This window comes from Botrytis porri (assembly GCF_014898465.1).
Source record: "Botrytis porri strain MUCL 3234 chromosome Unknown BPOR_005, whole genome shotgun sequence".
In the NCBI taxonomy this organism is placed as follows: domain Eukaryota; kingdom Fungi; phylum Ascomycota; class Leotiomycetes; order Helotiales; family Sclerotiniaceae; genus Botrytis; species Botrytis porri.
Window position 1 is genome coordinate 115,911 of NW_024066079.1, and position 17,857 is coordinate 133,767.

Consider the following 17,857-nt stretch of genomic DNA (forward strand, 5'->3'; position numbering starts at 1 on the left):
GCTAGATTACCAATTAGCACTTATTTTCAACGCGTCCTTGCGAAGTGTGGAAAAGTCGCGTAAAGTGTTCCCTCTTAAAAACACTTGGGATCCATTCTCATAAACTCTTCCTTTGTTTTTTCCTCAAGAACGATTTCCTTCTACATTTCAATCTACAATAAATCCTCTCTTTTTCTATTCAAAGGTTGATTGATTGTAGGCTTGACTGTAATCAGGTTTATTTATTATTTCTAATCTAATAGTGGTTTGCTTTCCACTCATCGTTTTCTTCACCGTCCGGTTTGATTAACCCCTCCAAAATTTACCACGGAATCTACGAACAATACCGTCGCCATCATGTATGTCTATAAGAGAGGTATGCACACTGACTAAAATCCCTCTTTATTTCCTGTACTAATTACATTTAGATGGACGTAAGGAACGCGTTCAATTCGACAAGATCACAGCTCGTGTGTCAAGACTGTGTTATGGTCTCGATCCTGATCACATAGATGCTGCTGCCATTACCCAAAAGGTCATTTCTGGTGTCTACCAAGGTGTTAACACTATTGAGCTTGACAACCTCGTAAGTTGGCCCCTCCTTCAAACGAACGCACTGAGACTAGTTCTCGCTCCCAGGAATACTGCTGACTTCATCCAAAGGCCGCAGAAACTGCTGCATATATGACAGTCACCCATCCCGATTATGCCATTTTAGCTGCTCGTATTGCAGTTTCAAACCTCCACAAACAAACCAAGAAACAATTTTCCCACGTTATCCGCGATTTATACCAATATACAAACCCAAGAAATGGCACAGCATCGCCTATGATTAGCAAGCAAACTTACGAATGTGTTATGAAACATGAAGAGGAACTCAATTCTGCTATTGTCTATGATCGAGATTTCAACTACCAATACTTCGGATTTAAGACACTCGAGCGATCATATCTCTTACGTCTTGATGGCAAAGTTGCGGAGCGTCCTCAACAGATGATCATGCGCGTTGCCGTTGGTATTCACGGTGATGACATCGAAAGTGCGATCGAAACTTATAACTTGATGTCCAACAAGTACTTTACACACGCTTCCCCAACACTCTTCTCTGCAGGTACTCCACAAGCACAACTTTCATCATGCTTCCTCATCGACATGAAGGAGGACAGTATTGATGGTATCTACGATACTTTGAAGATCTGTGCCATGATCTCAAAGAATGCTGGTGGTATTGGTCTCAACATTCACAGAATTCGTGCTACTGGTGCATATATCGCTGGTACCAATGGAAACTCTAACGGTATTGTTCCTATGCTCCGAGTTTTCAACAACACTGCCAGATATGTTGACCAAGGTGGTAACAAGCGCCCTGGTGCTTTTGCTGTCTATCTTGAGCCATGGCATGCGGATGTTTTCGAGTTTCTTGATTTGCGCAAAAACCACGGTAAGGAAGAAGTTCGTGCACGCGATCTTTTCTATGCCTTGTGGATTCCTGATCTATTCATGAAGCGTGTTGAAAAGAACGGAGAGTGGACTTTGATGTGCCCTAATGAGTGCCCTGGCTTGGCAGATGTTTATGGCGAGGAGTTCGAGGCTCTCTACGAAAGTTATGAGAAGGCAGGCAAGGGTCGCAAGACTATCAAGGCACAAAAGCTTTGGTACTCTATTCTTGAGGCTCAAACCGAGACCGGAAACCCTTTCATGCTTTACAAAGATGCATGCAACAAGAAGAGCAACCAAAAGAACCTTGGTACTATTCGCAGTTCCAACTTGTGCACAGAGATTGTCGAGTACTCTGCACCAGATGAGGTTGCTTGCTGTAACTTGGCTTCCATTGCTCTACCAACCTTTGTCAACATGAATGAAGGAACTTATGATTTCCAAAAGCTTCACGAGGTTGTTCAGGTTGTCGTTAGAAACTTGAACAAGATCATTGATATCAACTACTATCCCGTTCCAGAAGCCAGAAAAAGCAATTTCCGTCACCGACCTATCGCTGTTGGTGTCCAAGGTCTTGCCGATGCTTTCTTGGCCCTTCGTCTTCCATTTGACTCCCCCGAAGCCAAGCACCTCAACATTCAAATTTTCGAGACCATCTACCACGCTGCCTTGACCTCATCCGTCGAGATTGCAAAGGAACTTGGCCCATACGAAACTTACCAAGGCTCGCCAGTCTCCAAGGGTGAACTCCAATATGACATGTGGGGTGTCACACCTACTGACTTGTGGGATTGGGATACTTTGAAGCAATCCATCAAGCAACACGGAGTTCGCAATTCGCTTCTCGTTGCACCTATGCCAACTGCCAGTACTTCCCAAATTCTTGGCTTCAATGAATGTTTCGAGCCATACACTTCAAATATCTATTCCCGTCGTGTTCTTGCCGGAGAGTTCCAAGTCGTCAACCCGTGGCTCCTCAAGGACCTTGTCGATATGGGTCTCTGGTCCGACAACATGAAGAACCGTATCATCGCTGATGGTGGATCTATTCAAAACATCCCCAACATTCCAGCTGACATCAAGGCCCTGTACAAGACTGTCTGGGAAATTTCTCAGCGAACAATCGTTCAAATGGCTGCTGATCGTGGTGCGTTTATCGATCAATCTCAATCAATGAACATTCACATGAAGGATCCTACAATGGGCAAGATCACATCTATGCACTTTGCTGGTTGGAAATTGGGCTTGAAGACCGGAATGTACTATTTACGTACTATGGCTGCTTCAGCACCCATTCAATTTACCGTCGATCAAGAAGCTCTTCTTGTAGCTGACACCAACGTCGCTCGTGAACGTACCTTGAAGAAGCGCACTCTACCATCTTCCGGTTATGTCTCAAGCGCTTCGTCAATCAACGGCGGTGGCCCAAGACCTATGTATGCTGGCAAATCATCCGCACAATCCATTGGTGCACCAAAGGATGTACCAACACCAAGCATTACACCTCCACCTGCGTCAAGCAAGGAAACTCACACTCCAGTTGCTAAGACTCCTTTCAAGGCTGATGTAGAGGAGGGTGATAGTCCAAAGGCACTTGCTACTGAGCCTACTGATGCAATTCCTAAGGAGGAAGAATTGCTTGAGTCAAGTGTTGAGAAGAAGACCCAAGATGAGGATCAAGGCAAGGACAGTACCGATAGAGAGTATGATATCTATGCTGATGCCAAGTTGCAATGTAAGTTTCTTCATTCTCTTCTCATCGAATAATTCACGTACTAATAAACACATAGGTAGCATTGATAACAAAGAGGAATGCATGATGTGCAGTGGATAGAATAAATACGTTAGAGATGAGAGATGAGTGAAGCTCACGCTTTAGTGCTTTTGGTTTTGGGGAAAGGGGGTTTGATAAGGCGTTGATTTATTGATTGATTGTCAATTTTTACGGGAATGGCAGGATGGATGGATGGATAAACAATAGGATCATTATGTAGGTACGATATCGATGTTGTATGAATAATTGAGGATACAGGGGGAAGAAATTAGTCTTGAGGAACATATGCAATCATGAGAGGTTACTTGGTACTTTAGTCTAGAAAGTTTATTGCTATGATTGTTTTGTAAATTGCTTGTGTACGTAGCAAAGATATGGTGCAATTTCAAAACAGTAAGATGTGAAATCAGCTACCCCGCCCCCTTTCCACTTCCCCTCTCCTCCCATCTCGAACTTATCACTCTTCTCTTCCCCGCATGCCCTCTTATTAACCCACCCAATTCGCTTCCCCTTATTCTCTCACTCCCATACCCCTTCCTAATCTCAACTCCCAAGTTTTCCCATGCATAAAAAATAACAAAACTTCCTCAGTGCATTCGAGGTAACGATTTAATTTTTTCCTTCTTTGCTTCCAGCCAATAACACTAAGAGATCTTGATCTGATCCCCCCCTTTTTGCTAATTCCTCGCTCGATTGTTGAATTATGTTTATGTTGAGCCTATTAATGAGTCCAAGTCATTCATTCTTTTGCAATTTTTCTTTCAATCCTCAACTATCTTCTCCTTTTCGTTGTTTTTAAATTGCGACTGCGATTGCTTGCTTGCTTATGGTGTAATATACATTGATACTACCTAGATAGTTTTACTCCATACCTAGTGCCTACCTATAACACATGAGTATAAGTCTACACTTACTCACTCACTCCCCTCCCATATTCATAAATCCAAATCTCCTACTCTCACTCCTCTGTCTTGCAGCTGTCAAGTCCCACAAGCTCCTCCTCTCATTGTATTTTCTCTCCAGATTCTTCATTTCCACCTTATCCCCGACTTTCATTTTCATTTCAGAATTTAATTTCGGAATTCAAGCTTTGCAGTATATACATCTCTTTTCTGTTCCATTTTATTTAATCTAATAATTTATCCAAGTAAAGTAAAGTAAAGTAAAGTAAACTATCAATTCCGCAATCTATCGACACAAATATAAATAATCAGAGTCTAGAATACTATATAGTACAAATCAAGAACAATTATAACTTCGATGATTTTTAATAAAATAAGCTAGAATTGATATATATGATTGATTAATATAATAATTATATTAAATTCAAGTTTCTAAAGATTTGAAAATGAAATGATTGAAATAAAAGTAATTGAAACTATTGATTTAATTTGAAAAGTGCTTATTTTTTAATATCTTTTCGATTTTAAGTAATTTACTTAATTTAATATTTATAATATTAAAAGTTTGATATATTATTGAATAAAAACTTAACTTTTAAATCAATATATTTTTATAAAGATTTATTTATAATTAAAAAAGTTATTTATATTTAAAATGAAAAAAGCATTAGATTTATTATTTTTGAAAGAGTAAATTCGCTTATTCTAGGGATTTCAAATATAAAAATTCGAAAATTTAAATCTATTCTTTAATTTCAATTTTAAACAACTTTCTAAAAGTAACGAATAATTAAAAATACCTTTTTAAATCAAGTTTAATTTAATTTTAAATAAAATTTCAAAGTTTGATAACATATAATGAAAAGTTAATAAAGATATAATGTAGTTTAATACCGAGTAGATTATATTATTAAATAAATCAATTTAAAATATACTAAAATTAATAAATTTTAAAAACTTATATTTTAATAACTAATCAATTTTTTCAAAAAAATTAAAAGATTCATAAAAGATAAAATTTCGAAATTCGAAAATCTAAATTTTATATAAATATCTCTATTACATTTCAAAATATTTTAAAATATTTCAAAATTATTATAATTTTATTATAAAAAAACTATTTTTATAATAACTTTTAAAACATGAAAAAACTAAGGAAAGATTTTCTTGAAAATACCTATTAATCTTTATTATATTTAAATCAAAATATTATCTTTTATTTCTTTTTAAAGTTATTGAATTGATATCTATTTAGGTTAGGGAGATATTATTATTAATATTAAGAAAAAAAGTTTAATATATTTATATTGAAATTATTAATATTGAAATTATTAATATTGAAATTATTAATATTGAAATTATTAATATTGAAATTATTAATATTGAAATTATTAATAATAGGCTTATTATATTAAATATAATTAATGAAAAAGATTAAACTATAAATTCTTATAATGATTTAGGCTTTTCGGTACTCAGAGGTTTTATGAGAGGATTTTAATTATAAAGAAAAAGATTTTTAGGTATAAAAAAATAAAGAATGAAAACTCTTTAAAAAATTCTATTTTTTTTTAAGAAATATTTTATAAAAGATATATTAATATAATATTTGATATTTTATTAATATATTTATAATTATTTTATATAATGAAAAGAAAAGCTAAACCTTTTAAAAAAATATTTATAATATATTAATTCAGGTATATAATACTATTACGGGAGCTGCCTCTAGGATCACGTGGAAGTGTCTAGAGTTCTCTCGAGATAGTTTAGATTAGATTTCAAGTAGGAATTCAATAAGGTTGTAATTAGTTACAATTCTTATAATTATAGTAATAAAACTAATAATTGTTCTTAAGTACAAAGCTCTATGTTGTAATAAAACCCTTTTTCTATATAGATCTTCGTATTGAAGTTAACCAACAAATCGATTGACTTTTGATTATATAACATTTATCCTATAATTCCTATTGTTCTAATTTGTTCTTTTGTTCTAGGGCTAATTCTCTAAGACATTATTAATCTTAATAAAGCCTTCTTGTTTATTATATTCTATCTTTTCTAAAACCTATTGTCCTGAGAACTATATTCTAGATTTTTAAAATATCCTATGATTAATACTATATACATGCCTAAGGTGTCTCTTGGGTGCCTAATGTCCCCCGGTATATTGTAACTAAATCACTGAGGTCTATAATACCATTATAGTCTATAAGTTAGTGATTCTACAGCCTGTTACTAATCCGTTGTAACAAATACTTTATATTAGTATATAACATTATTATAAAATACTGATTTCGATATCATCTTGTACAATAGATAATATACCACTGATTACAATTGAAGAAGTAGTAACCCTTTAATATAAAGTGTTGTTACGGGAGCTGCCTTTAGGGTCATGTGGAAATAACTAAAGATCTTTTGAGGTAGTTTAAATGTTACGGGAGCTGCCTCTAGGGTCACGTGGAAGTGTCTAGAGATCTCTCGAGGTGGTTTAGACTAGACTTCAAGTAGGAATTCAATAAGGTTGTAACTGGTTGCAATTCTCGTAACTATAGTAATGAAACTAATGATTGTTCTTGAGCACGAAGCTCTACATTGTAATGAAACCCATTCCCTTATATAGACCTTCGTTCTCGTCTGGATAGCTTGGGTAGACTGTCTATCCATCACGTGACACTTGCCCCGTGACCTACATGATACTACTGCTTATCTAACCTGTGCTTACTAGATAACCTGTAACCGCTATCCCTCCTGTGCCTACTGTAGGATAGGTGCCAACAAAAGATATGTACCTATCTTTTAATCATTGCTTATTGATTCGGTTACCGCTATCTTTCGTTACCCTTTAATCCAACTGTCCCTACAGTGCTGTTTTCGTAGGTTCCAACACCAAGGCCTTAGGTTTATCTTATAATCCATGTTGCGGTGCGGGTACCTCCGTAACAACTTGGTGTTAAACTGCGTTAAGAAATTTTGAAAAAAATATTAAGTTATATTTATTTTCATCAACTCATTAATTTTAACATATTATTTCTCCTTTATTTTTAATTAAAACTTTATTAAACTTTATATATATATAATATATAAAAGAATTATTATATTAAATTTATTAAAATTTTATTAAAACTTATAAAAGTTATAGTAAATTCTAATATATACTACGCATCTCTAATCGTTTTGCCGAGTATATATGTTTATAATATTTCTCGCTTGACAAAAGAAGGGGTAAATAGATATAAAGATACTCGAATAAGTACCAACAGTCAAGTATATATATCCCCATCTACACAGACAAATATTCAAACACCATATACACATATACAAATACCCACACACTCAAATACACATATCTAGTACTCAAATACTCAAACTCAAACTAACTCACCTAACCCATCCTATGCTATATTATCCCATCCCATCCCATCCATCCATCGTTCCCCTCACAGCCTTCCAAATCATCATCATATACCGCATACCTAATCACATAATACACATCAATGACCATACGTCATTAACCAGTTTCGCCCTCCGGCTATCGCAATATTTCTTGCCAGCCAGCCGGCCGCATACCTGAAGTAAACACTACATAGTATAGGTAATCCAAGTACTATCTTTGCTAACCTTACTTCTCCAGGGAGCTTCATCGCCGAGTCCCGTTTCTATTGATACCTACCTACCTACTTGTACCAGGTAGTGAGCAAACTTCGCTCATCTATCTAATATAGACCAAGCGAAGGCGAAGGCGAAGCATCTACACTTGAGCATTTGAATTTATGATGTACTACATATGGGCGTGTGTATGAGTGAATCGATGGAGATATTACGCAGACGATCGGGTCAACTCGGCTGTCAGTCAGGTCATCCAAACGAGCGACACTGGCAGAGAATGGCTCACGTCAATCTGTTTACTTGTCACCACAAAGAAACATGTCACAAAAAGATTTCAGAGAAAACTTTTAATAGTATTAATAATCATTTTAGTACTATTTATTACAGTTCATAATTCGTATCCTCATTCGTACTTAAAAGCAGAACGAGTACGATTTGCCTGTTCATTCATGCAATCACATGCAATCACATGCCATCCATACCATGCCATGATCTCATTTACCCACCATTAAATTTCCATTAACATCCACGGATTGCCCCCATTTGTTATTACCATGCCTATGGCGTCATGTGCATAGCTTCATATGATATGTATGACCAGATATCCCATCCATACCTATCATCAAATGCCCCCATACCATCCATCGTGAAAGTCGTCAAAAGTTAAAGAAAGAAATTGTAAAATAGTATGATCAAGAATCGAAGATTAAGAGAAGGGTATCGTTGCGAGTCGAACTGCACTCAAGTTCCATTGTTTTCACCATCAGAAGCATTGCCATATCAAAAAGATAAGGAAATGAACGTCATGAAGTTCTTTACAAGAAAAGAGCGGCGAGACCAGCAGCGGCCATCAAACCAGTAGCACCAGTTGGGAGGGAACCCATGGCGGATGAGGTGGCTGATGATGCAGCGCTACCAGCGGCAGAGGTGGCGGAAGAGGCTCTGCTGGTGGCAGACGAAGCTACGCTGGAAGCACCTGAAGCCAAGCTAGAGGCAGCAGATGAAGCTGAGGATTGGATGGAAGAAATGGCAGATCCGGCACTGGATGAGATAGCAGAAGCGGATGAAGCAGCCTCGGACGAAACGCTGGCAACAGCTCCAATACCAGAGATGGTGGTGGATCCTACAGTGGTCTCGAAAGTGGAGGAATCGCTGGTGACGGTGGAGACAATAGCAGAGGTGGTGATGGCAGAGGAGACACCGCTGTCAGTTGGGCTTGGGGTGCTGTAAATGGTGGAAGATCCAACAGTAGACTCGAAGGTAGAGTCATCACTGGTAATGGTGGAAACGACAGCTTCGGTAGAGATTGGAGTAGAGGATACAACAGCAATACCGCCGGCACCGTAAATTGTAGTAGAACCAATGGTGGTTGTGATGGTCTCAGATCCAGAGGTAACAGTTGCGAAGAGAGCCGAGGTGGTGATGGCGGAAGAGCTGGCGGAAGAACTGGCGGAAGAGCTGGCAGCAGCCTATTGAATTTTGTTAGTAAATATTCAAATTCACTTGACAATGACATCATTATTGAAATCAATCTATTGCTGAACGCGCAATTTTCTTTGTCGTTGGAGATCTTCAGGGCGTAACCACCAAAACCCCGCACAAATAGAAATTGACGTCATGCTATAGAAAGAAAGGATGAATAAAACTCACAGAAGACTCAGCTGAACCACTGCCAGAAGCAGAGGCGGTGGAAGTAGCCAAGGTAGATGACTCGACGGAACCAGTGGAGGAGACAGCTATCGAGTGTTAGGACAAGATCGAATTGAAAGATGGAATCATGGATATCATACCTGCGCAGTAGCTTTGACCGTAGGCGATAACAGAAGCAGCAGTTTCAGTACCACATGCGGCATTAGAGCAATCACGGATACCGTAGGCAAAGTCTGGCTTGGTGCAAAGACAGGCGGCATCAGGGGAAGAGCATCCAAGAGCTTGAGCTTGAGCGAGCATGTTGCTGATGCAGGTTTGCTATAGAGATAAATTAGTCATTGAATATAGAAGAGAAGAAAGTCGCGATCAAGTCGCATGCAATTTGATGGCGACGACATAAACATATGATAAATAAAATTAAATACTTACACCACATGATGGAAGATCGGTGAGGGATTGAGCGACGGAAGCAGCTGCGAAAGCGCTGATGGCGAGGATAACTGAGGACTTCATATTGATTATTGTGGGTGGAAGAAGTATACTTTGTAAATGGTACTTGGTACTATAGAATCTTTGAGATTGAAGAGAGTTGGACTTTCGAAAAGATTTGATGGATGGAGATGGTGATTAGAAGTTATTTATCTTGTACTCTGAAGATGGATGTGGAAAAGTCTGACGAAGGTGGATGGGAAGAGGGAAGAAGGTTTTTTCTTTGTTTATAGAAAAGTGAACTGGTGTGAAAGTAAGTTGGGGGGTGGAAGTGAATCTTATTATAAATTTAAACAAACGAGGAAGGACCATGAAAAGCCAAAGTGAAGTCAGAGTGAATATTGAGCCTTGACTATGGTGATTGAGTGAAGCTTGATTTTTCTATTTTATTTTATTTTATTTTTCCTTTTTTATTTTTTTTCCTTTCTTGCTTAGGTTGAGAAATTAGCTTAGATGGGAAAGAGTGACGAGAGTGAAATCCAGATCCATGACAGTGAAGCTAAGGTAAGGTACCCAATTTGCCATCAGTCTCTTATTAGAAGCTGGGCACGATTTTTAGCTCTCTCGAGTCTCAACCAACCAATTGACGAATTCTCAATTGGGTTAATGAGGTCAATCTAGCCCATTTATAGCTAGATCTATCTGGATAAGTAAATAGAAATTGATTCGCTTTGACAAGATCCCTGGGTACAGAGCAGACGGTTTGGATATATCAAAACTAAAGGAACCATCTAATTTCCATCATTGCAACTCAACTCAACTCAAGTAAGGTTATACCGACGATTGGATATCTACAAATGCAAATTCACACATTTACTACCCTTTTGGGAACCATCTGCTCACCTCCGTGTCGGGTCTCTTTTCATCTGCATCTTCCACTGTGAATAACGGGAGATTATACTTTGTGAGGGTCATTTTGCCAACACGTCCGTCTACGCTGGCCATATCTTTTCCCCAAAGCTTGGAAACTCTCACCGATTTGTGAACGCTCCAATGTACGTTACCGTTTGGATTGTACTAGTTGATGCATCATGGTAGAGCACCAGTAGGATCGTCAGAAGTAGAGGATACCAGCCACGACTTCTATATAAGATGGCTGGAAATATGATTTTCCTTATATGCACACCGAGACGGAATTTTGGGGAAAGATGTTGTCCAACTTTTACTCGCTTGCAGATACTGATGCATGGGCATTGGGTACATGTCCAGTTCCAAGAAATCGTTGGTAGATTTCTCCGCATTTATCGACGAGGATGAGGAGGGAAAGAGAAAATCCAAGGTTGGTTTTGAGAGGTAGCCCTGGGAGAGGCATGCAAGTACGGTCGAAAACAGATGTGGCGTGGCGTGGCGTGGCGTAGCGTATTCATTTCGTTCTTTCTGACATCACGGACAGTGTGGCTGAATGGATATTGATGATATCGGTGACATTGGTGATATTGGTGATACCCCGTGGACTGCATGGACAATCAAATGTATGCCATACGGCCCATACCATATCATATCATACCATACCATAGCATACCATACCATAGCATACCATACCATACCAATGCGGCCTACTTCACCCTCTGTCCCCAGATCTCCCATGTTTAATTTCATGCTTTTTCAATCATCTGCCCATATTCTAATTAGGTACATCTACATCTTTGCACCCTTATGCTAATAATGTTACAAGTCTTTGTTACACAGATGCTGCTCTTTTCCCTCGATGTACGTACGCCGGATCAAAAAGGGTGTAAATCATTGTGACGCTCTACCTAGTAAAACCAAGTTTCCTCACAGTGCTTTCATGCTTCGCTGGCAGAGAAAAGTGGGAATGTGTTTCTCTTACTTGGTAATACTCTGTTCTGTACATTTCTCTCTTCTTACGGGCGTATTCCATCAATTTGTCATTGGGGTTCAATTCGGGTTCATAAACAAATCAAGCAGATCAAGAAAACAAACTCAATTGTTTGTGAACACTTTTCAATAATATCGTGAGTCGTGAGTCGTGACGTCTATCTACCATCGAAAGTAAGATCTTCCTTGCCAAATTTCCACCTTTTCATTAATAATATCCAAGCTTCACGACCCAGGCCAAATCTTATTTCAGGGTTCACAGGGAGGCTGGGAGACCCACCGGGGATGATCTGCACTTCCTCTCTTTTGCAATTACTACAAAGTCGAAACTCGAGACACCACTAAATCAAGGAAAGGAAGGTCACGGCGACTCAATATTGTTAGACCAATATAATACCGGCTTTGACCAACGAAAAGAATACAAGTTCCCCACGAAATCAAGGATAAATCCTGGCTCATTGAATTAAGTGGTTCGAATGTCCATGTTGAGCTGAAGGGAAGTCGAGGAGAATGATGTTCACTGTTGATGTCGATATCGATGGAAGCTTCTAGGAGGTTGGTTTATTCATGTAGGTAAAATCGAATAGGAAATGTTCGGCGAGGAAATAGAGAATACGGGATTCCCAGAGAACACAAAGGATAGGTACACGGAGTAGGTAGGTATCTGTGTTATGAAATCAATTTCTCCATTACCTGGCTAGGAATTGATTTCATTCCTAGGTATTATCCGCAGCTTCATTTCCTCTCAGCCTCCTTGATTTCCTCCAAATCAACTAATGCCATCACACAAACCTCTTGGACCTCTCATGACCTATCTAGCAGGTAGTAGATGCTTTCGGTGCTTTGGGTCATGGCCCATGAAGTTGACTACCTAGTAGATATCACAAAGTTTTCGCGCTATTGAATCCTTAATACTTGATACTTGATCATTCGATTTGTATACATGCCTAGGGAAATCCTGTTGTCGTTTGGCCATCGACTCTTCCACCACTCTTCCACCACTCTTCATTCCCGTGGCTGGTAAAACCTTAAAAAAAAACTTAATTTCACTTCTTTCGGTAAATGAACGAACCATTCATCCATCTTGGTCCAAATCCTTCAGGTGGGCAAGGATCAGTTCAACATGATTTTTCCTATCGGCTTTCACCTACTTCGTACTACAGTATCCATTCAATTTCTCTGGAATTGCAATTCGGAGGATTGATGGTAGGAAGCTAGAACTTAGAAGCTTTTTCCCTGCCCCTCCAGTTTCCAATCATTTTCCCACGATACTAAACACCCCTTCCAGAGAAAGAGCACAGCGACACAGCCTCATCAGATCGAGTGAAATGATATCTATCCAAGATCCATTTCTCCGTCCACATCCAGATAACGATAACGTTGCGGCAAGGAACCGAAGGAAAGGGTCCCCGAGACATCTCAGCTCGGGTGGTAGTCCGAACGTGATCTTCATAACCCATGTATGGAAGTAGGGCGATGCGAATTTACAGGATACAAATTACAATTCACAATTCACAATTCACAATTTCACAACTTCAGTCTTCAACAATATCATAACCCCGCCGCCAAAATAGGATCTCGATCCTACGCTCCCACGGTCCCACCAAATAGGATATCCTACCTTTTCACTTTGTCTATGCCTGTACTCAAAACTTTCCAAAGCGCAAAGTTATTATTGTCCTACAATATTTTCTGTCTTTTCGACATTGAATACAATTGAATGCTAAACAAGTCTGATCCGCATCAGAGTCTGATTGCTAAATTCTTACTTTGAGATTTCGATACACCGTCTATTCATTGTTCAAACTTCAAAACGATTGATGGAGCGCAAAGGAGCGCAAAGTGATGTGGCATTTCAAATTTCCATATCGTCCGCATTGCAATGTTTTACCGTTCGCTCGGTCGCGAAAATTTCAATCAGGGTAGGCAGTGGAGACAATGCAAACCCTTTTTTATTTTGCCAGCGCAACTGAGCTCGAGCAAAAATTTCAATCGAGTACTCAAAACACTCTGTCCCTCCGCCAGTCTTACGTCACTTCCGATTCTAGAATTTGTTTGACCTCCTTTCTGTTCATGAATTGATCTGACCTTTTAGATCATACATCATAAGAGCTGTACCTTCATCCAAGATTCAATCAATGAACAATCTGGGAACACTCAAGTGTCTTAAAGTTATGTCATAATATCGACAATACATTTTCTGGGTCTCCTAGAGTCGTAGCCCTAGCCCAAGCTCAAGCTCCAGCTCCAGCTCCATTTAGTTAGTGGAGCTATACTTGGCCAGCCCCACCACTCATGCTGTCTTTCGTTTTTTTGTCTTGCATCTTTCTCTCTTTCTTCCTCAGCGCTCACTGATCTTTCGGCCCGTTGGTAGTAGTCATGAATGACAATCAATACCTGATCATTTTGGACCGACGGCAAGTATGGAGGGACACGAATGATGACTGACTCCAAGTTCACGAATTTCGGTTCGGGACCAGCTGCCAAAGTCAGCGCGTCTATTTGAGGACGTATTCACATTCTGAATGAAAGTGGTGTGAAATACACGACGAATGTTCTTGGGCTTGTCCATATCCAAAGCTCTTTGTCTAGTCTTGCTAAGAAGTCGGTAAGCTACATGGATCAGTGAGCAACGAGCATACCTTTCTTGGAATATTCGACCCTAATCATCACCATTGAAAGTTTATTTGTAGTTCATGAACTGCGCCAATTTTCGCCCTCTATTCCGTGTTAATTCTAGTTTTCTACCCTTTTCTCCTTAGTACCGAATCAAGTGGATGATCCTTTTCTCAAAATTACCTAACAATTGTTTGGAACCCCCACCAAAATTCTTCACCCCACTGAAAAAAAAATCGATTCACGTGACCAAAATTAATTCTATCCAAAATTTTCACGACAACCTTAAAGCATGATAAAAAGACCAAAAAGAGAATGAAATGGCGGTGCTGGGAATCGAACCCAGATTGAAGCGGGATGTATGAGTCAGTAACGACTCGACTTCGTGAAGACCCTAAGAGGAGAAACCACAACACCACGTGCTACCATTACACCACACCACCTTATTATTTGTTGGAGGACGTCCATTGTATTTTGTTTTATCAAGGAGGAATCAGTTAGGCCCACCAATGTGGGCTGAGAGCTAGACGCGGTCGTAGGGTCCCATATGAGTATGAGTAATAAGCCACTTTACCTCCTAAGTCTGGAGGCACAGATCTGACTCATTCCCTTCTTCTATCAAGAGGCCAAGAATTTTCTGTCATTATCTCGAGGCTCATGGAAGTGCAACTCAAGAACATATACTTTCCACTTAGTATTTCGACTCGACGTCCCCATGCATTGAACTCATGATCTTGTCCACCCGGTGCATCGTCCATGGATCAGAAGTTCTCCCGTTAGTCGCAAGCTCTGGTGCATTTCCTACTGCTCACTCGCCCACTTGTATCCCGGGTTCAAATCCATTGCCTTCTTTCCTCCTCTCCAGTAGGTTCCGTGTCCGGAAAAAAGGAAAAATAATATATATTGCCGAGTAAGGATTCTTCCGACATGACCTTTTCGTTTTTCTCGGCAGATTCTGGCATAGTCCCAGAGATCAGAGTATCTAATAGATGATCGCCGGTCATATATGCCTAGAGACTTAACCTTGATTGTCATGTTTATGGTGGTCAGTTGGGTGTTGCTTGTGCTTTGTGAATGCTTCTTTGCACATATCTTCAATTTGACTTCACAAATCACGATACACTCTGTCGGCTGCTCGAATGGTTTCGAAAGGCAATAGTGCTAGAAGCCGCATGGGTAAGCTTCAGAGGAAGTTTGAAGGAAGAGAGTATCTATGTTTCAGGTTGACTTGCCTCGAATCTTGCTTGGTATGATATCTATGACTACCATTTTGTCGATGGTGGTGAGCATAACTTCGACGAATACAGTCCTCTCAAGTTGTTTACCACCAGTAGAACTTTCATTGAAATATTCAAAAGTTAACTCTAGATCAGAGAAAGACTGTGTAACACAGTGCAGATTTAATTTTGACATGCAATCTTTCATAAGAGTAACCTTGGAACTCTTTCAAATCAGCAAATCAGTAAACTTTTCCGACTCAAGAAGTGAAGCTTGCCAGATCTTGATGTTGTGAGATTCAACGCCGAATTAATATCTCTAACAAAATCAGCATCGAAAGTTTTATGTTCATCGCAAGGTGTAAATCATGGTGATCATTTTCCAATATTTAGCTCGCTCGATTTGTGTCATCAATGCAGAATCTCCTTCATGGATGTAGGATGTAGGTTTGTCACCGATGATACTCTAAAGAAGTAGGTATATCAGAATGCGGGTGTGCAATTAATTCTCGGTAACGATTAGTCCGTGAGGGGGTGGAGGGTTACATTTTCCGTATGTTGCTTCCCTGGCTACACACATATACTACTCCGCAAATGAGTTCAGCCTGATATGACCTTATCTGACGATTGGTTTTCCTTATATCATAGGTCTCCCCCTGAGAAGCTTTGTAGCAGTCCCATTTCTTCTTTTTCCTTCAGTTACCTGGTTGAGTATTTTTACGCCGACGCAAAGACGTCCGTGAAAGCAGAGCAACGGCAATATATATTCAAAAGGGATTACAAACCTTCCATGCGGTGAGATTCCCTCTTGGGTGACGCACGAGTTGATGAAGCTAAATAGATACCTGTAGCTTGAATTACAACCACTTTTTTATCAAAGAAGTCTGTGGATACCTCGTGCACCCAAGTATCCCGACCAATCAGACAAATTTGCGAAACGCAGATGTGGCTACCGGTACTGGGTAAGTAGCCAAGCTGTGCAACCCTTGAGCTATGTCTACTAACAAAATTGGCATCAAGGATTTGGGCCTGCGATCTAGCCAGCAAGCTCCCCGAGACTGTACGCATCGACGGATTTGATATTTCTGATGCCCAATACCCTACACTGGGATTCCGACCAAAGAATGTACACCTGTATGTTCACGATGGATTTGAAGACTATCCAGCCGAGTTTCTGGGGCAGTATGACATTATCAACGCTCAGTTTTGGCTATGTATAGTCAACGATCCTGATGCGAAGCCGTTGCTGCAAAAGCTGCTATCCCTAGTCAGCCAGTTGAAATGATTTTAGAATATACGTCAAGTCATATCTAACATATATATCTGTAGAGCCTAGCCGCTATCTACAATGGCTGGAGCCTCTGCCTCTATCGGCAAATGTCGTCGTGACACACGAAGGTGCAGAAACTACAGCATCAGAGTGACTTGCGAACACCCTCCATAAACCCAAGCCAGACAGCCAGTATGGGTGAGAAATTTCCCCGGATTAGGAAATGGATGGCGATCCCCAGATGCTAATTTGAATTAGTTGGGTTGAGGGTCTCAAATATCTTTTCGAAAGAGAAGGCCTTACAGACGTGTCCCGTACTGATTATGCTTGGCCTATTCACCTTCGTCCTCTTTGGTCATAGAGCTCTATGGCAGCCACTGCAGACTTCATAGCAAAGATCGATAGTTACAACACGAAAGGTTCCGGTATCGGGATGGAATTTGTTGATGACTTGGAGAGAGAAAGTGCAAATGGATTTGTTGTAGACACACCGTTCCAGTGTGTCGTTGGACGCAAAGCTGCTTCTTTACCTAAAACTTCATAATCAGGAGGGGCCTCTCTCTACTCAAGGCATAAACCCAAGTTGGCTGAGTAATGGGTATCTCTTAAGAATTATACTAGAAATTCATTAAAGAAAGCACAATACAAGCATAAATCAAAAAGTTGAACAATAAGCAATGAATCCCTTATAAAACATAACATTGAACGATAAGAAGCCCTAAAGCGTTTCGTCAGTCCGTATATCCACTCCACTGATAGCTCCTTCCCCAGAATTTACTTCCTAGTTAATACTATCATTACCCCCTGCCTACGCTTTCTCTCTTATAGCTTAACACAATCTAATCTAATTGGAGAATATTATACAAGGTATCTAGTCCATCTTTTATGATCCTACTTCTCCTCCTTTCCAATACAGATTCCAGAAGTAAAGAACCAAAACATCGACAACTTCGATGAGACTCTCTATCACAATACCTCAAGACTCTCCTTTCCAGAGCTATCGATTTTTTATTGATTTTTTAAAAAAAAAAAAAAAAAAAAAGATTAATCATTAAATTAAACCCAAGATTTT

General features: G+C 39.4%; 4 protein-coding genes across 4 annotated transcripts; 2 read left to right on the forward strand and 2 right to left on the reverse strand.

Annotated features, from left to right (window-relative positions):
• The first annotated feature begins 139 nt into the window (after positions 1-139).
• EAF01_003807 (uncharacterized protein) lies at positions 140-3,593 on the forward strand. The gene is made up of 4 exons (XM_038912061.1): positions 140-355; positions 408-565; positions 643-3,151; positions 3,207-3,593. The coding sequence occupies exons 1-4, from the start codon at positions 337-339 to the stop codon at positions 3,248-3,250; spliced, it is 2,730 nt and encodes a 909-aa protein (XP_038771745.1). The 5' UTR covers positions 140-336; the 3' UTR covers positions 3,251-3,593.
• Positions 3,594-8,519: 4,926 nt separating this feature from the next.
• On the reverse strand, positions 8,520-9,867 carry EAF01_003808 (uncharacterized protein; the record flags this gene model as incomplete). Its single annotated transcript, XM_038912062.1, has 4 exons — positions 8,520-9,173; positions 9,355-9,440; positions 9,495-9,672; positions 9,784-9,867. The coding sequence occupies 4 exons, from the start codon at positions 9,865-9,867 to the stop codon at positions 8,520-8,522; spliced, it is 1,002 nt and encodes a 333-aa protein (XP_038771746.1).
• A 4,038-nt stretch (positions 9,868-13,905) lies between these two features.
• On the reverse strand, positions 13,906-14,358 carry EAF01_003809 (uncharacterized protein; the record flags this gene model as incomplete). The annotated part of the gene is made up of 2 exons (XM_038912063.1): positions 13,906-14,180; positions 14,325-14,358. The coding sequence occupies 2 exons, from the start codon at positions 14,356-14,358 to the stop codon at positions 13,906-13,908; spliced, it is 309 nt and encodes a 102-aa protein (XP_038771747.1).
• Positions 14,359-16,305: 1,947 nt separating this feature from the next.
• On the forward strand, positions 16,306-16,851 carry EAF01_003810 (uncharacterized protein; the record flags this gene model as incomplete). The annotated part of the gene is made up of 4 exons (XM_038912064.1): positions 16,306-16,310; positions 16,367-16,477; positions 16,536-16,649; positions 16,845-16,851. The coding sequence occupies 4 exons, from the start codon at positions 16,306-16,308 to the stop codon at positions 16,849-16,851; spliced, it is 237 nt and encodes a 78-aa protein (XP_038771748.1).
• Positions 16,852-17,857: the final 1,006 nt, after the last annotated feature.